Here is a 26,205-nt window from a genome sequence, read left to right as displayed (position 1 = left end):
GTAAGAAAATTAGTAAGTAATGCCAAACTCAAGCCAAACTGCCTCTTAAGAACATAGAATGTGTCAAGCTCCTAAGCACATATTAAATTTGCTAATGTCATTTCACTACAAATGTCACTATAAATTATGTATTCACTTAAGAGTTACAGGGATAGAAAATCCTGAGAAACTCTTCTTAGAGGTTGAAATGCTTCATGTCTGATCTTACTACTATTTTATTTAACAAACTGAAAAGACTGTATAAAGCCCTCTTTTAAAGTGATTAAATAAACAATCTTAGTCCTCAATGCAAAGATTAAGGAAGGAAAGGAAAGGAAAGGAAAAATCAAAGTCCTGAAAAAAATCACTTTTGAGTATGCTCAGAAACAAAGATTTTTTAATAAATCTAAGGAAGACCCACCCACATCCCACTTAAGAAGCATAAAAAAATGGGCCTATTTCCAGCACACGTGATGAGGTGCACTTGATCTTGATTGAAGAATATGGGCCTAGGAAATTATAAACATAATGAAAAACAAAACTTTTACATCATTGAGGGGACAGAAATAATAAGTTTGCAATTGTGTGTGCAAGTAATTTTTCTCTACTCTGCAAATTCAATGTATTTTTTAAAACTAAGTAAGTTTCTTTTTGTTTCCATTAGGCAGATCTAGAGATTACAGTGTAAGTGTGCTGCTGTGGTATTTGCAGAAAATGTGCTTGTATGTAAGAAAAATATAAAAAGGTATGATCTTATTCTGCCCAGTTCATCTCTTTGGGGTGAGCAGAAATCAAAGGGTCACTCAACATGGGTCATTCAAATGCTCACAATATTAAGCAAAGGAAGCTCCACTCTCCCTCCCTTAAAAAATATAGCAGATTAGTTTCAGGAAACTCCATGTATCATTAAACCTTCCACAGCACCATGTTTCACAGAGCATTTTTCTTTCTGCTCTGTGACCAAAATGAACCTCTGATAGTCTAGAACTTATTTTGCCCTTACACTTAGGCATGACTACAGGTCTGTTTTTGCAGAAAAGAAAAGATTTGACTGGTGAGGAAGTTGCAGATCAGGATTATAATGTTTTAGCAGAGCTCAGTGGAGGAATATTGTATACAGTTTGTTTGCTGTATACATAGCTTCATTTGGTCTCATTTTCCCAAATATCAAAAGTTAAACACAGTGTTTATCATAAGTCAGATTCAACAAAAAGGTACAGACATGTATGATATAATTTCAGCCATATTATTTCATGCGTATCGTTTGATAACTGAGGATGTTAACTGAAAACAATGTAAACCTTAAACATGGTTATGAGTCTATTGTATGTGAAGAAAATTTCTCAAGAAATTGTACTATTGAGAAAAATTGATACATACCTCCTTATAGATTACTAGATGTATTCCACCTTTTTGGCACAGAAATCAGAGGGCTGCTATACACTTGAACACACTAAGATGGAGCCATTCCTTAACATTTGGAGTCCTAAAACTCAATCTTGCTCTTAGTAGCTATTTGATGTACACTGATTATATACTGTATGAACAACCCATGCAATTTTTCTTCCTTGATAACAAGCATCTGGTAACACTTGCACTGAAGTCTGTTATAAGCTATACAGGTGATCTCTTCATTTATTGTTCCTTAACCTGATAGCTCCTTTGTAGGTTCTTTATTTAATATACCTTGAATACATCTTTGTGTTAGGTGTTTAATGCAATTTTATTATTATATTGTTATAAAAGCTGCAATAAAGACTGTAAACAACCTCACCAGATGCAGAGTGTACTGCCTCAGAATTCTTGACTCTGGTGAGCATTTTGGACTGGACCCCGATTCAGAGAGCATCAGAAACATCTCTCTTTAAAACAAGAACTAATACTTTGGGTGCACTGATATGAACAGTTTGCATTTGGTATCAGAGCTGCTGTTGGACCAGTCAAATTTCTCTAAGATAGAAAAGGAGTCTCACTGGAGCCAACATGACTCACTTAATTCATAAGGCAAGATTTGACCCAGAGTCAATGTCTGCAATGGAATATAGCAAATGACAGACTTCTCTGAAATACAGTTCATCTAAAGACCATAAGAAAAACAATACCCTGGTTACATCAGAGGACTAGTCACATAACCCCTTCCACAAAAATGTGATTTGGGGAATAACTCCCTGTTGGCAATACAAAACCAAAATGAAACTATGTTCTGTGCCCGTATGCAGAGATGCAGGCCAAATATCTGTGACTCCCCCTTCCCAGCAAGTGATCACTCTGCATCACCTAGTTCTGTTTATGTTAAAATAAAGTCAAACTAATCATGAAGAAATAAACAGATATTAACATCTGTAGAATAAGGAACCATGAGCCATAAAAAAACCTCAACGGTTCCTTAATTCAAAGGACATTTACCAAATTTTGACAAATGGTATAACTGGGGAGAGAAAGAAGTGCCATCAGAGAAAGAGCTGACATACCGTCAAACAGCCCATCAGGCTCTGCTCAAAAGGTCTCTGGAAAGCTCTGGGATCGCCACACCAGTCCAGGAGCTCTGTAGCTGCATTATGAAAGTTGGCAGGATTCTGTAAGTGCTGAAAAGAGGAGATTAAATGACATGGTAAATATATTATCACAATTGCTAGATGAACTCTCTGGATCACACTATTTCAAAGACAAAAAATTGTGACGCAAAAACATATGTTTTGGGAATTGGTGGGAATAGACGTAGTCATATGGGGAATGAGCAGCAAACCAACTGTTTTCTCTCTCATCTGTATGCTGGTTATTGTACCCTTGTTTCAGATGTGTTAGTTTGAAATGAAACTCCAGATCCCATCGTCTAGAACAGAGCTGTCAAACTTCCTTCCTTCCCTGAGCCAGATGCAAACCATGGGGCTCCTTGCAGGCTGAAGCTCCAACACCTGTCCAAGGCACGCAGGCAGCAACTCAAGTTCCCACTGTGTGGTATATGCTCTATACTGCAGCCTGAACTGCTGGTACGTGTCTCGTACCATGGCAGCAGTGCATAGGGTACATGGCAGAGGCAGCTCTGGCTCTGGTTCTTGTATGGGGCACAGAGCCCAAGGTGACGGCAGGGCTGTTGGCCAAGGAGGTAGGGCCGCTTCAGTGGTAATGGGTGAAGAAGCTGAATGATGATTGGGACTGTATCAGCCTTAGCTTATCCTTATGCTGCTGTCTGCCACGTCCGCCAGTGCCCAAAAACCCAGATTCTGTGGCAGACTCCTCCTTCTGGCCACAGCCCCAACATTCTGGTGGCCTGGTGGTAACCTGTTGGGCTAGATACAGTGGTTCTGCAGGCTATATCCAGCCCACAGATCATATATTTGACCACCCCTGTTTTACAACTTCATGACTTGCACTTAAGAGTTAACTGATTCAAATTGGACACTGATACTGATTAGCTCCATCCTCAGGGAATTTTCAGACCTAATCTCATTCTGCATTTAACCTCTTTGATTTGGGCTCAATTCTAACTTTTGGAGAGGGGGACACAGAGCCAGCAGTCCAGCAGTGCACTCAGAATATCTAGATTTCTGCCTCTGTCAGCCAACTGCGGGGCAGACCTGCCTGTCGTCAATTTCACATCACGTACACCAAAGAGCTGATTGAATGTGGTGAGATCACGTTTGCTGTTATTTATTAATCATTTGTATAGCTGTAACTGAACGTGGTTGGGATAAAAGTTGTGAACTAGTAGAGGGCTGTGCTTCAGGATGACAACAGATAAGGTAAAAATGTGACATCCCAAAATTTTAACAAGGGAAGAGGGGGGCAGAATTCAACATGCCACAAAGCAGAAGCCTTTGTTTTAACTTTGAAACCTACTGAAGTTTAGTTTTCAGATATCTACCTAGGTACAAAGTGATGCCAAGGTAAAAAAGAGAACATGCCTAAAAAAAGCGCTGCACGTGGCAGCAGTGTGCACTTGCCAAACCCAGAGCCTAGTCAGCTGGAGCAACACTCGGGCTGCCAGCCAAACTTCATGCTACAGGAGTGCCACAGCTGCAGATCCCAGAGGTCCCCAGGACCCCAGGTAAGGTTGATGGGGTCAGCACAGTTGCTGGCCTGAGCCTCCCCTACCCAACCTGGCCTGAGCCTCCCCTACCCAACCTGGGGAGCTTCCTGGGGACAAGTAGCAGTGGCACACATTCTGCAGTATCCTTAAAAACTTGCAATTGTGGGGAGAGAGAGGGAGAAACACACAACTTAACCCCCAAACCTCAAAATTTCTGTTTCTCACTAGTGCCAGAAAATACATGCATGAGAGAGAGGCCGCTGAAAGGCCTGTTGTTAAATTCTCAGCCAGTCATTCCCAGAGTTAACATATAAATCCAAGAATTACCATTTTCAGAGGATGATACTGGCCTTCGTTGATCATCAAAAGGGTAAAACAGGTGCAAACTCCCTGCCCCTGCTATCTCCAAATAGTCACGGTTAAGTGAACTTTCCACAAACTTTTTGTCTCTTTGCTTTATAGATTTTGATTGGAAGGTTGAGATTAACAAGGAGCTGATGGACAGAAAAGGAGAACTGAAATGGTACTACATTCTGAGGGATTTTGTAGCAGACAATCGTAGCTTTGGAGACTAGATGAAAGCTTTACAAATGCTCCCATTCTCTCATTTTTCTTCCTGCTATTAGCACCATCAATAACCAAAACTTCTTTCCTTATTGGTGGCTGGTTAGATTTGTTATTACAGAGGCCATAAAATATTCTACTTAATGAAAACAGCAGATCCAGCAGATCTGACAGAAAAGTGATGATTCAAAACGTTTTGCCCTGCCAGCAAATGTTCAGATACCACACCACAACAGTGGTTTTAAAAATTATTATTAATTCTAAAGATTTGCTTATTTCCTTTCCTAAATATATACTTTTAAATTTCATGTAAACATTCTCTCAAACTTGCTGTATAATTATAGAGTGCCAGTTCTGATTATGTTTGATGTTTTACCCAAAGTCCCAACTATTAAAAATTAGAGCATATGCAGGAAACTCAATTTCCTTTGGGAGGTGGGGACGGAAGCTCCTAGATCTTGGATTTGCTTTAAAAAGCCTGAAAGTGGGATCCGGAAAGCTAAAAATCCTAAAGACAATTAAAAAGAAACCACAAGTTATTATCTTTAAAATGTTCTTTATTTTAAGCTAATCTCATAATTTTGCAAAGGGGTTTTGACTCATCATTCTTGGCTATCTGGGGTTGGCAATACTTTAATAATTAGTCCCATATCCAAACTTTGTTCATATTAAAGGCTTTCAGTTCTCTCTGCCTTTACTCTCCTGCCAGGTAAGCCAAAGACATTAGCACCAGTACCAATGAGTGAAAATAAGTCTTCTCCCATAGCAGGGTGTGACAAAGCTCTTAGGCCTGTGACCTTTTAGACTGTGTTATAATAATCTTTACTCTATGGCAGCTCTTTGTTAGAGGGTTTTGTAGTAACAAGAAATGGGTGGTATCTGAGGAGTAGATTAGCCAAACAATGGCAGAACTGAAACACAAGTAGGCATTATGCTATGTGGTATCTCTCTCTTCTCTACAAATATGGAGCCAAACATACACCTTTGTCCAATTAAACAGTTTCCTCCAACCTTTCTTTGGCAGCTGAATAAACAGTTGATTTTTTGTGAAGGCAAAATTGTTCAGATACTGATGAGAATTAAGAGGCCCCAAATACACAAAGATATGGTTGGAGTTTTTTATGCCCTCTCTAAACAGACACCAATGAGTCAGGTAGTGCTGCATAGCTGGCAGAAAAGTAAGAGATTGAAAGCATTTGAAAAGGCTTTATATGATCTCCAAAACTGTGGTCATCTGGTGCCAAATCTCTCAGTACATAGTACTACTGCCATCCTTTTATTCATGGAAAAAAAACTAAAGCAGAGTCAACTCTTTATAGTGCACTATACCCTGAGTGTGGCTTCCGTTATACTGGATCCAGAAAAGTATAGAGAAAGTGCGAATGGTGTGCAAAATGCAGTGAACCAAACAGTGCAAATCACTCACTGTAGTGACAGCACAGGTCCCCCACATAACCTTAGCTGAGCAACCTCAACAAAACAAAAAGCATTATAGCCTACTGTGGCACCTATTTAAGTATGCACAATGTTAAAAAAAATATATTCTTTTCCACATGTAAATGACCAAAGTAAATTTCTTTTATTTTTAAGACTACATATATTTATTCATTTTACTTGGCTATGTCATTGCATAACCTGTCTTGAAGTCAAGCCACCAATTCAAGTTGAATGGTTACAATGACTCCAATTAATTTTGTGTTTTGCAACTCTCTGTCAAGTTTTCTCTCATCGACTCATTGAAGTTCAACTGCTTTTGTCTAGTCAAGTACAGAAAGAGTTTTATTATAAGCGTTGCATTACAAATTGGGTGCTTATGAATGTACAGAATATCTGAACAACTACAATTTTGAATAGCATCTGGAACTAGAGAAAAGTTGATGCCTGAAATTTTTCAGTATTGTGGGTGGTAAAGGTTTTTTGTGTGTATGTGGGTATGTGTGGAGATTTTATAGGAAATCCATTAAGACACAAAGCAAACAAAACAAACACACACACACACACACACTCAGAAGAGAAATCACATCCTAGTCATGCAAGAAAACACTCAAAACTACTACTGATTTTTATTAACGGATGGCTGCAGCACTTGTTCTGGCTAACACAGTGAGGATGAGATGAGCACTGAAGAAATTCCCATCCTTACAAAGAAGGACTTGCAGGACTTGGTAATTTATTCAGCAAACAAGATATTAACATATTGGCTACAGTCATGGTCCAAAACTTCTACAAGGTAAACACAAGGTTTAACCTGTGGCTAAGCCATCTCTCAGTGCAGCATCTTTAAGAGACATTCAACATTTATGGTTTCTTAATCAACACCAATGTACCTACCACTATGAGAGACAACTGTGTCAAGGAAATTAAGTAAAACTCTAAGAATTAAGATTTACGTATAAGACTGTCTTCAACATCACTTGATTTTACTGTAAAGTAAGGTTTAACTAAATGCCACAATTTCAGTATTTCAAAACCTTCCAAATTTAAAAAGGTTTTCAGAACTTCAAAAAATCATGTATTTATTACATCAGCTCCAGCTGATTTAATGTAAATAAAAAAATAAAGCATAAAAATTCAGTAGCATATTTTTGTAGGTGATATACAATGTTATGGCAGAGGTCACCAGATGGTGCTGTTAGACACTTAATTTTTTTCAAATATTTAGTCTTAAAAGAAATGTGGTGTTAATGAGTTTCCAAATCAGTTTTGTTCACGGAGGTGAAACAAACAGCAAGGATTGTTTGCTCTCTGCCTTCAACTCCCATGCAGCTAATTCTGGAGCAGAGCTCCATTCTGGTTACTGGCACTGTCTAGGGGATGAGATCTCTATGACAGTGGATTTTATGCATGCTATTGGTGACTACTTCTTTTATAGGTGTTGCTTAAAATATAGATAAAATGAGAATATTCCTAGAATACATCTCAGTTCTCCATCACTGACTTCTTCGCTTGGAAGGTGACCTACAAAATGCTGACATCTGATACCACCCAGCAGTGGACCATTAACGTGTAATACACACAACAGTAAGTGTAATGCACACCCTTGATCAAGATTTTCAGTTTTCAAAGGGTCCCAAATACTTCAGACGATCAGTTTATAAACAGAGTTTTCTACCCACACACGACAATGCATGCTTTCTATCACAGAAGTTTAAGCAAATTTTAGAAAGAGAAACCAATTTTCCAGATTGAAATATGGTGCAGACACCAAGCAGATCACTTCTAAATATGGAAGACTACAACCTGGATGGATGTGAGCATGATTTGGATACAGAAATGCAGTTAAGTACTAGAACAATGAAAGTGCAAAATTAAGGGCAATTATATAGGGTTAAAGTTATCTCATGCATATATCAAGACATACTAACATGACAGCAGTGATGTGGAAAACAAAATCTTCTCAAGAGAAACTCTACGTTTTGATTTGTTGCTACAGAAAATAAATGTGGAATTTTAATTTAAAACCTTGTATATTTTTGAGGGGGGGAAAATATTTTCTCTTTACTTTAAAATATGTCAGACTGTGAAGACACAGACCTAATTTGCCACAGCTTAACTGCTGCTCAAATGGGATGTCATGCAAATAGGGCGCTTTTGAGTAGCAAACTGCTTAACTATGCTAAACAAGTTATTGCATTTATTTATGTGATGTCGCACCAAATTATGAAGGCTGACTCAAGTTGTCTGTTTATTTTGCCCAGTTATGTCTGCTCTGCGTCTCACTTCTCACTTTAATTGAACTGCTGAATGATAACGTAACTAATCACACAGACGTTAAGCCATGTTGCTAGATTCTAGGTTAATTAACACCAGCTTACAGTTACTGCATTTCTCACATGGTTAGCCACTTGGACCTTGTCTAGTGTCTAGCTTCACTAGTTACTAAGCATTGGAGTTTTTTCTTACAGGCTGCAAAATATACTAACAACAAATGGCGTTTTTTTGCTGCATTAGGAAAGAAATGCCAAGGTGCTCTAATTAGATGTATGTTATACCTTCTCCCTTTCCTAAGAAATTAACCATCACTGGGCATCAGCAATGAAGCCTGGACTCAGTTTGATGCTTTCTACACCTATACAAATTAAAATATTTTTCGCACTCACAGGGCTAATTCTGTGGCTTGCACCTTGCTCACAACAAATACATTTTTCTAGCATAGAGAAAAACTTCAGGTTTTATAGCATCAGCATGCAACATACACACTGTCATAAACCCTTCCCTGGAAAGATGCTTTGGAGTACAGCTTTCTGGATGAAGTGTCTACTTGAAGGAAAACTTGACCATGGAAGTGAAACTCTGGCAAGACGAGGCAAAGAAGGCTATGTCTTTCCACATCCAATTCTATTCTGCCTCCTTTTTAGAAAAAGATAATCATAGTGTTGGATTTGGGAGCTGAATGATTGATCTAAACAGCAAACCAGATCAAGACCCTTTGGAATTGTCCAGCTCCTGGAGTTATGCAGCAACCCATTTTGCACAGCTTGGTTCAGGGTACCTACCCTCCAGGGCAGAGGAAAAACAGAGGTGGAATGCAGCATTATTTTCAGGGCTACACTGTGCAATACTGAACTGCTTTGGCTCAGGGAATATGGCAAAATCATGTTCGAGCCCTTTGATCACAAAGCAGCATGATCAGTTTTGTGTGGGATATATACATTTTTCTACAAGAAAGGTGGGACACTCATGACTGCAATTGTTCAGACAAAGTTTATTGAGAAGTAAAATGAAGTTGGCATCACTAACTGTACAATCCAAACTGAAAGGCAAGAATACGGAACCCATGAAAAAAAATGAGTAGTCATATTTTCCTTCTTTTTAAAATAATAATACTGTACTTTAAATTACTTTAACACATGGAAATGCTTTAATATACATATTTTCTTAAAAGGTAATTTACTTGATAAGAAGTTGGAGAAAAGAAGCAATTTGCAAGTACATCCATTTATGTTGGTGCAATTGCAACTGACTTGTGCGGTGTGTGGAATTTGTTGACAAAAAACAACAGGTCTAGAACTTAACCTGGTGGATACTGTCATCACTGTGATGGGATCCCCAAAATCTGTCTGGTTTAAAATTTTTAAAAACCATGTACATCCCAAGGGATGATGAGGTCAAATGGTTATAAACTACTGCAAGACCGTTTCAGGCTGGACATAAGGAAGAATTTCTTTACTGTCCAAGCCCCCAAGGTCTGGAACAGCCTGCCATCAGAGGTGGTTCAAGCACCTACATTGAACACCTTCAAGAGTAAATTGGATGCTTATCTTGCTGGGATCCCATGACCCCAGCTGACTTCCTGCCCTTCAGGTGAGGGGCTGCACTCCATGATCTTCTGAGGTCCCTTCCAGCCCTTATGTCTATGATATCTATGAAGTCTATGAAATATAGGAGGATATTTTATTTGTCTTCTGGTTTTTAAGCCTCTGGAGATTTTGTTTTCAAGCTTTTATCTGCAACCATAAAAGCTAGGATTCTAGTATTATCATGCAACTCCAGGATCCAAGGATTTAATAAAAACTTCAATCAAATGTTGTGAGACATTATAAAATTACAAGAGCTGTAAACACTGAAAGCAGTACAGTCCTTTTGGAGGCAAATCAAGTGGCAGCAGCTGAGGACCTGACCCAACTTATCTGTATCTAAAAAGATTTCTTCACCTCTAGGGATTCCCAGTGTAAGAAAGATTCAACATTTAGACACTTTGGCAAATTCCAATCCAGTACAGCCTTTTTGGCTGAAACTCCTCACTCCCCAAAATAATTTCTATCTAGAATATCATTCAATGTTTTTTACCTATTTACTTCATATCTTACTATTCATCTGGACATGGTTCTCGATGCATTTAATGAAAACACATTATAATCCCTGATACAGACAGACTGGGGAAAAAAATAAGATTTAAAAAAAAAAAAGGAAGATTAGATGATTTTCAACCTAAGGCAGAATTAGTGAGGTCCCAAATTCTAGACAAAGCAAGTTAAGCTCTGACATCAAAATGAATTGCTTATCTAAATAATAAACACAATTTTCATTTAGATGCCCTTGATACAGAATAACTGATAGGAGACAAGGCTATTCCTTGTATATAATACAGCATACAAATATAGTACTTTCAGTCCTAAATTTGACAGGTCACTCAGTGCCACAAGCAAACAACAGAGGACCTGCATTCCAGCCATGATCATTCACTACAACTCATTAACTGAGCCCTTTATTAGTGTAAAAGCTCAGAAAGCTCAGTTATTGAGCTCAGCCATGACCCCCTCTCTCAGACCTGGATAACTGCTGCAGTTCTTCATTCATGAAATAAATCCCTTTCTCATTCTCTGACATGCCCCTCATTGGCGGCTAAAGAACTAAAGTGCTGTAGAAATATGAGACACTAACTGCTGATGGGCTTTTAAAGTGGAAAAAGCCGTGACCCAAAATAGGTGGTTTTCCTTTTTCTGATGGTCAAGTAATGTGATTATACAGTTGAAAATCTGTATGTGTCAGAAGCTATACTTACTAAATTAAAAACATAGCTGAAACCAAGTATCAAAAGAAATGGCCTTTTCCTTCTTCAGATAGAGGGGAGTGTTGAGCTATTTTCTTTCTATTGGAACATAGAACTCTACTTATTTAGATGTAGCTATACATAACTGAATTCTCTACAATCCGTTTCAGGGTCAAAGGTTGTTTTATTTATCAATATATAGAAAGACCTAAGCTGTGAACTATTCACATATGAAAATTCCCCAAACTGAGATATTTTTTGGATTCAAAGCAGACACTAATTTATAAAAATATCTTGCACTTCAATAGTTTCTTTCATCAGCAGCTCTCAGCTTGTTTTACAAATGTTTTGTTAAAGTCCCTAGCCCTCCCTATTGGCTAGTGGAACACAGGTACAGAGAGAATAACAACGGGCACAAGCCATGATGCTAAGTATGAAACCTGTAGCTACTTAACAGAAGCAACTGCGAGAACAGACCACCTTTGATCCATTTAAGGTTTACATTTCAAGGAGAAGGAACAATAATGATAATGAGCAAAGAAAACAAAATTTTATCCACTGCATCCAAATGCATGAAAATAGAGAAATAACAGCCACAACGGAAAAACTGGGCCAAATTTATATACTGCTTAATAAGGGAACACTACCAGGCAAGTCTCAAGAGCCAAATTCAGTTAAAGTGTTCTGGAAACAGGTGTAAATAATTGAATAGTAAACAGTGAACCAGCACAACTTGTATTGCTGAAGAACTCCACGTGTTCAAAGGGTTTTCAAGTTATACAACCAGAGAACTCACTAGGGATGTAACAGGACAAGAAACATGCAAGTAAGATAACACAGCGAGTGTTCCCTAGGTTTTTTCTCTTTCCTTCTACATTTCCTACTATAATTGTCCAGCTCCTTGTTTCATACTAGTCTGTTCTGTGCAAGCTCCCTCAGTAGGTTAGTAACATTTCTCCCCCTCTGTAGCAACAGGGATCACTCAGGAATCAAAGGCCACACTCATAACATGCAGATGTCATCCTAATTTATTTTAGAGGTTAAAATAAAATCCAATGTACCCTGCAGCAACAAAAGCTAAACCATTTTGCTGTCTTGGTCCCTTAGACTGGGACATAATTGAGGTGGCATGGAGGGAGAGGGGTTGGAAAGGAAAGATGCTGTGCATCAGGAAGCAACCACCTCTTGTCAACTTAGTTTAAGAAATCATTTGAGAATCAGAGATATACCTTGAAAACCATTAGCAGAAGCTAAAAGAGCTAAAATAAGAATTACTACCTGACTTTGCTCCTCAGAATTAGATAGTTGTGTCCCTTTCTGGGTTATATCCTTGGTATATAAATAGCTGCACAGTCACAGAAAATTAGGGTTGGAAGGGACCTAAAGAGGTCATCTAGTCCAACCCTCAGCTCAAAGCAGGACCATCTCCAACTAGATCATTCCAGACAGGGCTTTATTTTAGCCAATTCTTAAAAAGCACCTAGGATGCAGATTCCACAACCTCTCTAGCTAGCCTGGTTGGTCCAATGCTTTACTACCCTCCTAGGGAGGAAGTTTTTCTCCCTCGGGTAATTGAAGGCTGCTATTAAATCCCCCCTTAGTCTTCTATTCTTCAGACTAAATAAACCCAGTTACCTCAGCCTCTCCTCATGAGTCATGTCCTCCACTCCCCACCATTTTGCTGCCCTCCCCTGAACTCCCTCCAATTTTTCCTCATTCTTTCTGTAGTGGGGGCCCAAAACTGGACACAGTACTTCAGATGTGGCCTCACCAGTGCCACACAGAAGGGAAGAATCACTTCCTTCGATCTGCTGGCAACTTTCCTAGCAATGTAGCCCAGTATGTCATTAGCCTTCTTCGCAACAAGGGCACACTGTTGGCTAATATTCAGTTTATTATCCAGTGTAACCCTCACGTCCTTTTCTGCAGAGCTGCTACTTTGCTAGTTAGTCCCCAGCCTGTACTGATGCATGGGATTGCACCATTCTATGTGCAAGACTTTGCACTTGTCCTTGTTGAACCTCCTGAGATCTCTTTTGATCCAGTCCTCCAATTTGTCTGAGTCTCTCTGAATCCTAACTACATCTACTACTTCCCATAGCTTGGTGTCATCTGCAAACTTGATGAGGATGCACTCCACCCCATCTTCCAAGTCTTTGACGAAGATATTGAACAAAACTAGCCCCAGGACCAAACCCTGGGACACTCCACTTAATACCTGCTGCCCACTAGACATTGAGCCATTGATCGCTGCCCATAAAGCCCGATGATCCAGCCAGTTTTCTATCCACCTTACAGTCCATTCATCCAACCTATATTTCATTAGCTTGCTTGCAGGTATGTTGTGAGAGACTGCATCAAGAGCCTTGCTAGAGTCAAGGTATACCACATCCACTGCTCTCCCCAAACCCAATGAGCCAGTCATCATCATAGAAGGCAATTAGGTTGGTTAGGCATGACTTGCCTTTTAGGTTGCAATTAGGTTGGTCAGGCATGACCTGACTTTTTCTAACCACCACCTTCTCCAAGTGCTTGGAAGTAGATTGTTTGAGGACCTGGTCCATGATTTTTCCAGGGACTGAGGTGAAACTCACTGGTTAGTAGTTCTCTGGATCCCCCTTCCCTTTCTTTTTTATATGGATACTATATTTGCCCTTTTCCAATCGTCCAGGACCTCTCCCAATCACCATGAATTTTCAAAGATAATGGCCAATGGCTCTACAATCACGTTGGTCAACTCCCTCACCACCTTTCGGTGAATTGCAGCCAGCTCCATGGACTTGTATGCATCCAACTTTGCTAAGTAGTCCCTAACCTGTTCTTTTGCCACTGTTGGCTGTTCATTTCCACAAACTGTGCTGCCAGTAGTCTGGGAGCTGACCTTGCCTGTGAAGACTGAGGTTAAAAAGGCATTGAGTACTTCAGCCTTTTCCACATCTGATACTAGGTTGTCCCCCCCATTCAGTCAGGGACCCACTTTCCTTGATTTTCCTCTTGCAGCTGACCTATGTACTGACAAACCCTTCTTGTTACCCATCATGTCCCTTGCTAACTGTAACTCCAACTGCACAATGGCCTTCCTGACTTCATCCCTGCATGTTTGAACAATACTCTCGTAACTCCTCCCTAGTCATTTGCCCAACTTTTCACTTCTTGTAAGCTTCCTTTTTGTGTTTTAGCTCACTGAAGAGTTCCCTGCTAAGCCAAAGCTGGTCTTCTGCCATACTTGCTAGTCTTCCTGCACATTAGAATGGTTCATTCCTGCACCCTCAGTACGGTACACTCTGTATATCTACAATAGTGTCTTCTCCTATTAGAATATAAAACACAAGTGTAATTTCTTTTATAACAACAAACACATCATGCATTTTACAATGCTGTGACCTACCAAACAGACCAACTAGAGGTGCACCAATACATCGGTCTGATATCAGATCGGGACCGATATAAAAAAAAATTGAATGTATCAGAAATCAGCCTTATGTGGCCTATTAATGCCCTGTGCATTTGTGTAGCCGCAGCACAACACTTAGGTGGTGAGGAGCATAGCCCAGCAGCTTAGAGAGCTGCGTGCAGCTGGTAAGTTTGTTGTCATAGAAGGGAAGGGGAGCTAGGTGGGGCAGGCTGGGGCCAGAGTTCTTCCTGGCAGGGGCTGGCCTGGGCTGTGCTCGGGCCAGGCAGTGGTGGTGTTGGGAGGAAGGGTTGGGGGGACTATAGTGATTTTTGGAGTCATTGCAGCCCCCCTGTAGCCCTCCTCTCAGCGCTGCTTCTGCCCACCCCAAGCGTCCAACATCTACAGTGTAATCCAGGTGTTTGTCACCCCCTATGCTGCCTTGTATGTCAGAGAATATGCTAGTGACCACCTGCTTACTTCCTCCATCTTCCAGGAGGCAGAAGAGAAGGCATAAATCAGACCTCTCTGCTCATGTGAAAGAAATAAAGAGCTCCAGTTTGAGCACTACCATTCAGCAGACAGTGCTGATAACCAAGGTAGAGACTGGAGAGGGTAGAGTGTTCTCACTGGAAAGAGTGATTGCTCTTGAGCAGAATGAGGTGTTGCCACAAATTTGAGGCCACTTCCCTTCTGACTATTAGAGTGAGTATTGGAGTATTGGACCCTAAAGTCATGTTGGTCTTAGGGGTGTACCGACAGAGATTTCGGGGGCTAATACCAATAGCCAATTTTTAAGGAGGCATATTGGCCGATATCTATCCGATTTCTGATATGTAGCCTGGCAGCTTAAAAAGTGGTGTCTGGCTGGTAAATCTGTTGTGGTGGAAGGGGAGGGAGAAGGAAATGGGTGTGGTGGGGGGCAGAGGTCCCTGCAGTGCAGGAGGGAGTGGGATTGGGGCTGAGGCAGATGCTGCCCAGATGGAGCAGGGTGGGGCGTGGGACATAGCTGCGGCTCGTTTGTGGGGAGAGAGGGAAAGAAACTGTAAGGATCCTTGCTCCTTCTTAATATTTCCAGATTTTACAACATGTACAAATTGTTGTATGCCACTTTAATAGAACTCTGTGGGTGGGTGAATCGAACTTTCACTCCTTTCTCTTGGTGGTTGAGTGAATATTGCCTATTGCCCTCTCTCTATTTAGTCAACCAGCATAAAAAATTGAACACCCTGGCAGAGGTTAAGAGGCTTCTTCCTCATTCTAGGGGCCAATTTAATATGGGACCTTCCTTCTCTAGTGCCTGTGCCATTTAGTAGGACAGTTTCAGTTTAAATATCTTGACACATTTGAGCTGATTTTCTCAAAGCATTAGTTAGCCTTTCCCTCAGAAATACAGCAGGCTATACCATTTGAATGTTGATCTAAATATTTACCTTAGGTAAAGTTAGTAATGGATTTTATTCATATTCAATAGATTTTACTCATGGGAATAGCAGCTCAGTTGTTGCAGACACTTGTTTAACTGCCTTCATGACAAGAATCTACCCGCACGCTGTATTTTTAATAGTAATCTGTGTGGAGAAAACTGGTCAGGAAGATTCTCAGGCTGCTTAGTTCCACATTAATACTTACATACATAAATTATTTGAAGTTGAAATGGTAGCATTCACAAACAGCTATTTTGCTTTTTAACATATTGTTTTTTTCATAGCTGATAGCTCCACAGTTCTTTGAAAATTACTACACAAGTTCTCAGCAATATTATTTAGTAATATAGGACCTTTTATTCAAAGTGTTTTAAAGACAATAGCAGTTAAATGAGAAGTTATTGCCATGCTGTTTACAAAAAGGGAAACTGAAAATAACGGTGGTTGACTGAGGTCCCCAACACAATAACAGAGTCAGCAATAGGTACTGGTAATGGCTCCAATTTTCTTGTTCAACCCATTACACCAGGGATGTCAAACATATGGCCCGTGAGATGCATCCAGGGCACAGAGCTACATGATCCAGACTCTGAGTCTCCAGACTGACCCCACGCACCACAAGAGACACGTGCCAATCTCGGCCCTTGCCTGCAGCACAGGGGGTCAAATGGTTAGGGTGAGCACTGTATACTGCCTCTGGGGTCAGTCGGAATTGGGCCATGCTGGAACTAGCCTGCAGGACCAGTCCAGTAGGACACTGCTTGCAGCCTGCACCCCAGGCCCTTTGTGCTGTATGCAATGCTGGGTCCAGCCCATGCACAGTGTGTAGAGCAAGCCCACCACACGCTACTTGTGGCATGCAGGATGGGCCTGGTGCTGCAAGCACTGCATGTGGCACACAGGACTTGTCCCAATCCAGCCTGCAAACCAGCCCAGCAACCCTCATCCAGCCCATCCCATAGGGCCTGATGAGTATGACACCCCTGCATTAGACCGATGATTTTTTACTGTATTTTTAAGGACACCGATTGTCTTGAAAAATAACAGATTTACATCAAACATTAAATATATTGGATCAGTTTCATACATTTTATTTTCCTGTGTTTTAGTAGCAGTCACAGGGACTTTGCTTCTTTCTATCTGTGTGTAAAGTTTTAAGAATAGGAGTGCTTCAGAACAAAAAATACAGTCTCTTGACAATCCATATAGTCTAAGAGCTCCACAAAGCATCATCTTAAAAATGTGATTCACAGGATTTATTTTAGACACTCTTTTTAAGTGAAATTAAAAAAATTAAAAAAAACCCCTTTCATCAATTAAAGCTCCAGCCCAACAAGAGGGAGGCCATGAGCTGTTGCTTCTCATTTTTACTCTTGTTTCTAGGAAGTGGGGGTGGGAAAAGTGGACTCCCCTTCATTCAAATCATTCTGCAAGGGGAAACCAGGCTGGCTCTTGAGTTCTGGAGCCAGAGTAAGAACACAGACTCTCAAGACCACGAAACTTCTGGTGGTCTCTTGAACTATTTGTGCCCCAGACTGGGCCACCTCTAAAATGGTGCTACATTTTTCAGTCAAATTACGTCTTCCTTTCAGTAGCTCCCTTGACTTCTACCTTCTGATTTTATTTTTAAGTTAAACAAAATGCTTGTTTACTAAACCGTCTGGCTCTGACATTACCTACCCCGTGCACTGCTCCAAACTTTGAGCTGCTTGTAGCACCACTGTCTCCTCAGCACCAACTGTGGTACACAGACCAAGGCAGCTATACCCATATTTCTGACACTGACTCCCCCCTGCCCCCCAGCTCCCAATTTCAGCCTGTCCACATTGTTCACAGAATAAGCTGGTATCTAGAGTAATCTCCAAAGCTCTGAGATGGGATTTTTGGGATTTCTTTTTGTCTCTCTTCTCTTGAGCCACAATGCCTCTCACAAAATAGGAGATCCCAGTAGCAATGGTCGAATAATGATCTCCAGAGCAGGAGAATGGGACCACCTTCTAGGTAATCAGGGTGTTAGGGGCACAGAGACCAACCCATGAAAAACATTTCTTTTGCAAGTCCAATTCTCTGCAGCTCTGCCATCCCCACTACCTCTCCATCCAAACAGGAAGCGATCCTGCCCCCAGGGAAATGACCCTCCTTTAGTTTCTAACCCACTGACTGTTATAGTTTATACATTTGCAGGAAGGGAACATCTCTTTCTTCTCGATTTCTTTTTCAAAAATGTGTGGCAGGGGGTAACAGGAAACAGTCTACTGCTCCTAGCCCTTTTCAGTTGAGGAAGCAGCTGTCTATTATACCAGGCTGTGTATAAAATGGCCATTTTGCTGGTTTCAAAACAACAGCACCTTCCAGCTACCTTCCACCAACATTTAAACAATATTGTGGAAATAAAATATTTCTACTTGAATCACAAAGACTTTTTCTATGCTCTCAGGAGGGAGCACACCAGGGTTGACAGGAGGGCTCTCTCTCTTTTCAGGATCACCTTCACCTCCTTAGAAAGCTAGCTAGACCTATGGCAGTTACAGAGCCCTTTCATACCACTTCTTCTGCCATGGGCTCCTACCCCTATCCTGAGAGCTGAGGCAGAGTCCGGTGACCTGGCCCAGCAATGGTGGCACTCTGCTCCTGGCCCACTCCACCGTTATCTCCAGTCTTTTGGCAGAGCCCCTAGTAATGAACTATGGCAGAACCCCAAGATTCCTTAGAAGAGAGTTGGGAAACTGCTGGTTTATCGTGAGCAGGGGGCACCAAATGTAAGACATCTTGAGAACTTGCAAGAACAAGTATTAGAAGATAACTGGGGGGTAGATTCTGAAAAAGTCTAAGACTGTATCTGGAGACTTCTGAAAGTACAGCTTTGTCAGTGACAGGTGTGAAGAGATGCGATTCCCTGACTAACAGCAGGGCCATCAGAAGCTCCCAGTACAGCTTGTTCTACTCAGATGAGAGTCTAGAGAGGTATGTTTTCAATACTCACACAAAGTACAGCTTAGTCTCCTGGGGCGATTATGTGCATTGAGAATTTGAACTGTAATCTATTTGCAGGTCTGGGTATTTGAATGGCTCACATAATGTCCATTTTTAAGAGCTGCAGCAAAACAATTATCATTTTGTAAATGATAACACTTAATACATTGTTGGAAACTGAATTATTAAGCCAACGAAAATCAGGTTACCTTCTCACATAGCAAGCAGGGCATGTTACAAAGCTGTGCAACCGTTCCCCTCATCACAAAGGTTGGCGATATACAGCCGTGGAGCGACTGGGGTGTTCCGGTAGCAGGGCAGCAAGGGGAAGGAAGCAGCCACATCCTAGCACTATCCTGTCTCTGACCAAAATTTAGGTCATTCTGGTTTGCTGCTAGAGAACATTGCTAACCACTGCCTGTGACTTAAATAGGGTATATGAATCAGCTGTTAGTATACAGTGAATATCTACTTGGCACAACAGTGAAAAATGAAAAGGCAAATACAGCACCCAATTAACAATCCTTGAACATAACTGAATGCCGAGAAACAATCTCCACCTTGACTATGCAATGAATAGTGAAAAGCTGTGTTCTCTTATAAACCTTATATACTCTGAAGTTACTAGCACATCCATCACTGGCACGTCCATCCCTTTTCCCCATCATACCTACTTGCCTCACATGTACTTACACAACACTCTCAACTTACCTACAGTTTGGTGCGGATTTTGTTCACCACAAGAGAGCAAATGATAATGATTCCCCTCCTATCAGGTGTAAACAGGTGGTAAGGAGCTCAGGCATCTCCTTCAATATATACATATTTAACTGAAGAGAAAACTAGTAAACAGAAAGAGGGCTTCAACTTTTTTTTGCAATTCCCTGACTTTTTTTTTAAACACTTCTATTGTTCCTGTGGGCGCATGTAAATGACGTTAATTTCATCTGCTGTCTGCAGCCCATGAAATTGTTACAGAACTAATGTTCATAATTACATGAAAAGAAGAAAGTGGCAAAGATATGTGATTTAATAGAGGAGCCAAAAACAGGATGACAAAGGTCAGAGACATGCTACCAGCTAGTTCACATAGTTTCATAGTTTCATAGTAGCTAGAGTCGGAAGGGACCTAGGTAGATCATCTAGTCCGACCCCCTGCCTTGGCAGGAAAGAGCACCGGGGTCAGATGACCCCGGCAAGTTGCTCATCTAACTTCCTTTTAAAAATCCCCAGGCTAGGAGCCTGCACCACTTCCCCTGGAAGCCGGTTCCAGGCCTAGCCGCCCTGACTGTGAAGTAGCGCCTCCTAATATCTAATCTAAACCTACCCTCCGCCAGCTTGTGACCGTTATTCCTGGTCACTCCTGGCAGCGCACGGGGGAACAGGGACTCCCCCAATACCTGCTGATCCCCCCTGACCAGTTTGTAGCAGGCCACAAGGTCCCCCCTTAACCTTCTCTTGTGGAGGCTAAACAGGTTCAGGTCCCGTAGCCTCTCCTCATAAGGCCTGCCCTGCTGACCCCTGATCATATGAGTGGCCCTCCTCTGGACTCTTTCCATATCATCCACGTCCGTCTTGAAGTGTGGCGCCCAGAACTGGACGCAGTACTCCAGCTGCGGCCTGACCAGTGCCGCATAGAGGGGGAGGATCACCTCCCTGGACCTGCTCGAGATGCATCTGTGGATGCATGACAGGGTATGGTTGGCCTTCTTGACTGCCTCCCCACACTGCCGGCCCATGTTCATCGTGGAGTCAATGACGACTCCAAGATCCTTTTCCGTCTCCGTGCTGGCAAGAGGGGAGTTCCCCAACCTGTAAGTGTGGTGCCGGTTCTTCCTCCCCATGTGCAACACCTTGCACTTATCAGTGTTAAACCCCATCCTATTCTCATCCGCCCACCGTTGCAACCTGTCAAGGTCAGCTTGTAGCCTATTGCACCCTTCTAGTGCACCCACATCCCCCCACATCTTAGTGTCATCAGCAAACTTGAACAGGGTGCTTTCTACCCCCTCATCCAAGTCACTGATGAAGATGTTGAACAGTGCGGGCCCGAGGACCGAGCCCTGCGGAACCCCACTGCCCACGTCCTTCCAGAGACACTCCAGAGAGCAGTTCTACTGCTAATGAAAGAATTCCCTGCGTATGTTTCTAGTATTGTCAAATTATTTACAAACATACCTTTTTTAGCATAAGGCCAGAGGAAATGGTTACCTCAAGTCATTGTCCTCAAATTCCAGCCCATGAGCCACATCTCATCTCTGAAGCAATGTCACCTGGCCCACAGGGCTCCCCATGGATCCAGAAATTTGTGAGCAGGGGACCAGTGGCAAGTAACATTGCCACTCTCCCCCACTGCCAAGCCCTTTGGGCCAGATGACATGGCCCTGTATGCAGAGCTGGGACTCAATCTGATACATGGGGCTTGAGCCAAGGATGAATCTGGATTGGGGGGGTTGGGCCCTGATCCAGTGTGTGGGGCCGGGGCTGGGCATGATCTGGCATGTGGGACTGGGGCTTGATTTGCCATGGGGGGGCCATGGGCACAGGTGTGACATGGCACTTGGGGCCATGAGACTTGGGCCTGATCTGGTCCATTGGGCTGGGAGATGGAGGATCCTCCAAGACGAAAGATCTAATGTAGCAGGAATATTGATCGGCAACTCTATAAATGTGCTTCAGAAGCCAGGAGCCACAGGTCTGTTGCTGGCAAAGCTATTCCTAAACATACTTAACCACAGAAGCAGGATGTTCCAATAAACTGAGCCAGGAAGTTGACAAAGGATTTGTAGCTGTACAAGTCTCAAAGGGAAAAAATGGAAGAACTGCAGCTACCCCAATACTTCTAGTAAAACATTAAATCAGTAACACAAGTTTTGACCCTCTGGAGATCTATCTGTCTATCTATCTTTATATATAGATCTCCATCTCTATATATATCTACGTATATAATATAAAAGATAAAGCTCTTTTACATATAATGTACACTAGGGCTGTGTGAAGCTTTGTTCACCACAAGTGAGCAAATGATAATGATTCCCCTCCTATCAGGAGTAAACAGGTGGTAAGGAGCTCAGGGGGATTCGGATGAGATTCAGCCTGATTTGGGGACCAAATCTCCGAATCTGAATTGAATTGGGAGACCAATTAAAAGCTCTAAACTGATTTGAATTGATTTGGAAAAGGCATTGGTGATTCGGCCATAGACTAAATAGGCAGCTGACACAGCTGCCTCCAGCTGGTAAGTCTGTTGGGGTTGGGGGAGGAAGGAGGGAAGGGATGTGGGGGAGGAAGGGATTGGGGCTGGGGCTGAGACAAGCTGTCCAGCTGGGGCAGTGGAAGGGTAGGGGGCATGGGATGCAAGCGTGGCAACACTTGAAGCAGGGGCTCTGTCCTGCTGCCACTTGCCCAGCTGGGGGCAGGGAGGAGGGGGAAGGGGGGATGCAGGCACAGCTAGCTCTGGGTGGAAAGGGGCAAGCAGCAGCAAATCATAGCCCCCACTCCCAGTGCTGCTGTGCCTGCATCACCCCCTCCCTGCGCCCCTCCCATGTGCTGGCTAGGCAAGCAGTAGCAGGACGTAGTCCCCACTCCCACTGCTGCCATGCCCACATCCCATGCCAGCGGGCAAGTGGCAGCAGTGCAGAGTTCCCGCTCCCAGTGCTGATACAGGTGTGGCAGCGCTGGGAGCAGGGGCTATGTCAGGGATCTTTGCTCCATCAATTCATACCACTGTGTATCAAATACTAGTAGAAACACAGGTCCAGAATCATTTTATGACTTCTGAACATCTAGTGATATGGTTTTTAACCAAACAAAAAAATAATCAGGGTTTTGCACTAATGCAAGTTCTGTAAATATGTGAAAAATCCCATTTTCCACTGAATTACAAATTATTAAAAAGAAAACAAGCACGAAAGGGAAAAAAAGAGACTCTGTTTCCAAGGTTAGTTTCCAATCTGAAAAAGAAAAAAAATCAACAAAAATACACAGCAATTAGAACCTTCAGCATGCATCTGCTGAATGGCTGGCTAGGCACTATACAGCATTCAAACTGTAGCAATTCAACAAGCTCTTTCTTGAAGGAAAAGAGGGGAGAAATGCTAATCTACTTCTAGAAATCAGCAATGTGATGTGTGCTTCCTCCCATTAAGTCAGGGTCATTGAGTGATACAGCATTGCTTGATGAGGTATTGCTCAATGCACCCTGGTGCAGTGAAAACACCATTCTCCATTCCCACCACAGCAAAATACCCCTGATACCAGGGACCATGTAGCTACTTCCTTTAACCTGCTATTGGAATTAAACATAGCTATTTCAGTATAACTTTAACATGCATCAGGCAGACAATCGTTACTACTGGATCAAGATGTCAGGGGGCAGTTTATTTGCAATTTTTATAAACAAGGATTTTCTGACCTTTTCACATGGCAGAAGATGTATAAAACCTTTATACACAGGGTCAGTTCAAACAGGCTACCAAATCATGGAGTCCTTATAATAGAGCACCTCTAACTTTTTACATCTAGATTTTTAAAGCTGTGAGTGATCATCAGTCCGACAGTTTTGCAAAATGAACAAAACATATTTGACTGAAGTCATCATTTAATTGGCTGAAGTACTGTAAGTGTATTATGAGTTAAAAAACACACATACATATTACAATGGAGTTGGCAGGACTGCTAAGGAAACAGCCTGAAGTATATGCAGTCTTTTTATTTTCTGCCTAGGGGCTAGTTCAAACCAAATCCTGATTCTAAGTTCCTGGAAGTTTCCGCTCTGAATAGATACTTGACTGCTTAGAAGAGAAGAGCCAATTCCCTTTGTTGGTAAATATTCACCTTATAAAAGATGCCAGAGTTTTCATCATTCACAAGCACTCCCAGAAATAGATTGAATACAGCATGGAAATTAAATTATCATTTCAGCTCTGCATGGGCCTTCCAGCCAGGGCTAAGATACATTTCCTGTGCTGTAAAAGACCCAAGGTTAAACAGAGCACTTCAGTTTGTAGGGGCTATTGGGTCAGCACCATTGATGAGCCTGAAATTCAGACATTTTACCATACCTAAAGGAAAGGGAAAAAAAAGCCTTCATACCTCAACATTTTAGTCTGCCATCAGTCCACCTATAACTCTCCTTTGTGTTGTCATTAATTAATTGCATGTGTCAAGGAAGGATATTGCTTATTGTTTTTTTTCCCCACTGAACACTGAAAAAACTGTACTGTTGGTTGTAGAGCACATACTCCCACGAATATTGTAGTAATCAGAGCTCCAGAAAGACCACACAAGCTGTTACTGTGTTTTTTTACAGAGGCCGGTTATTTTTTTAAAGAGCTAATATACAGTATTTCTATATCTTCTGTTTTTTAATTTCTTCTGAAACTATATTTTGAATTCATACACCTCATTTCCCTGTTAGTTAATCAATATACAGATTTTCTTTTGTTACAAAAAACACAAACAGAAAAAAACAGAAAAGATAAAACAAAAACTTTAATTCTGAACCAGGAGTCAGAGATCAACTAGAAAGGATATTGTGAGTGTCCCAGAAACAGAGAGAGCTGGGGAAAAAGAAACCTGTGCTGACCCTCTGTTGAAACTTGATCCAGTTCAAAAGGCACACAGAATACCATTTATAGCATTTCTCAGGGGTTGGGGTGAGGGGCAGAGAGTGCACCAGACAGCTCTCAGACTGGCTGCATGGGCCACTAGCTGCCAGCAAGGTTATAAAATATGTAGATACTGAATGCCAGGGAATAATTTCTGAATCCGCCTCATCTGCCTTTCTTCGCAACATCTTCCCTATTTCTGAGCTCAAAAGGGTCTTGCAAAGCACACACCTTTTTTAAAACAAGGACAACATTACTTTTTTTTGCTTATTGGCTAGGGAGAAAGTGGAGTAAACAAGAGAGGTGGTGAATGTCTGACACTGCAATGATTGCTAATGAACAATGCATGTACACTGGGGATGGCAGCACAAAAGGTATGTGGGTCCGATCCTCAGCTTTCAAATGGCTCAGGTCCATTAAAGGAAATCTGCTGATCTGCTCATCATCAGCTGAGGATCTGTCCCAAACTAACAGTAAACCCAGCTAGTGTTTTTAAAGCAAGACTTGCATGGAGGTTCACGCATTTTTTCATGATGGCAAGAAATTCTCAGCACTGAGCCAGTACGGTAGAGCCAGTTTACGTAATCTCTTTTCACTATAATAAAAGGTTGCACAAGGTTTTAAAATTGCCATTACTAAACCTGTGAAAAACGAAGGGAGCTATTTGCAGGCTAGCTTCTTCAAGGAAAAAATATTACTCATCATAAACAAAACCCAAAGCACAGCAGCTTCAGCTGAACAGCTATAACTCTGTGTACATGCTCTGCGTGCAGCTGCTAGCTTGCCTGACTACAGTTGTTAGTGGGTGAAAGTAAATAAGCAACAGAGTTCAAATTTAGACAGGCAGAATTCACCTACTCCTACCTCTGCAAGAAGTGAAGGGCTGTCAGCCCACATCTATTCCACAGCAGGAGGCTGCTCTTTCAGGGTGGCCACTTTTCCTTCCTTTGTCTACAAAATAATTGTGTTCATGTGCGGTAACCTACAGCAATGAAAACGCTGAATGGCTTTCACTTGTCTTCCAGGTGACATCCATTGAAAACAGAAATGGGAATATCCCAGGAAGGCTGGCCCTTCTTCCTTCCTTTCTCCTCTTCCTGGTCACTAAATTGTTTTATAGAAACAAAAGTAATGTAACCAAATCAAAGCAGAAGTGTTTGGGTGTGGTACAAGTGGTTTAACTGACAGAATATCTACTTCAGAGCCAAAAACTGTTCTCTGAGTCCTTGGAAAAGACTTAATTTAATTTTCCTTTAGATTATTATAAAAATAAATCAGTTCTGTGCATACGAACCGTTGGCAGCTCTGGAAAAAAAACATTCTTCATTTATCTCTGGAATAGGTACAGAACAAAATCCTTTGTTCAGGCCCACAAATTTGTCTCAACCCGATCTAAAGGTCTGCTTTTAAGACTCAAAAAACAAGGTAAAGTTTGTTCTGTGTACTCCTTCAGTTCTTGGCCTCTCTGCAGGGACTGACAAATTGAGGCCAATTAGTGTCATATAAGACTGCAGTTTCTGTGATCTAGGTATTTGCCCTCAAGAAGCGCATCCACACACGTGCGTCTCAGACCGTCTCAAAGCCTTTCGGTCCTCCACAAAGATGCTCTGGTAGCCTGCATGACTGTCTCTGTGGTTGGCCTTTTCCCAGGTGCTGAAGCACACTACCTGCAGTGACCAGGACCTGAGCTCCATGACAGGTTAGTAGGGGGTGGGGAGAACTGGAGGAGTGAGGGAGAC

At 41.9% G+C, this 26,205-nt stretch overlaps 1 protein-coding gene across 11 annotated transcripts in view; it reads right to left on the bottom strand.

The window, feature by feature from the left end:
* Window positions 1-26,205, bottom strand: part of ZMIZ1 (zinc finger MIZ-type containing 1) — a 519,894-nt gene that overhangs the window by 188,902 nt on the left and 304,787 nt on the right. For all 11 annotated transcript variants that reach the window (XM_090058559.1, XM_090058560.1, XM_090058558.1 and 8 more), the window contains one exon: window positions 2,451-2,564. In XM_090058559.1, coding sequence (XP_089914685.1) covers window positions 2,451-2,564 — 114 coding nt within the window. The remainder of the gene's footprint in view (window positions 1-2,450; window positions 2,565-26,205) is intronic.

Source organism: Crocodylus siamensis, chromosome 7 (assembly GCF_052110815.1).
Source record: "Crocodylus siamensis isolate JL-2025a chromosome 7, ASM5211081v1, whole genome shotgun sequence".
Classification (NCBI taxonomy): Eukaryota; Metazoa; Chordata; order Crocodylia; family Crocodylidae; genus Crocodylus; species Crocodylus siamensis.
The sequence above is the reverse complement of the archived record's forward strand: the minus strand, read 5'-3'. Positions and strand labels throughout refer to the sequence as shown.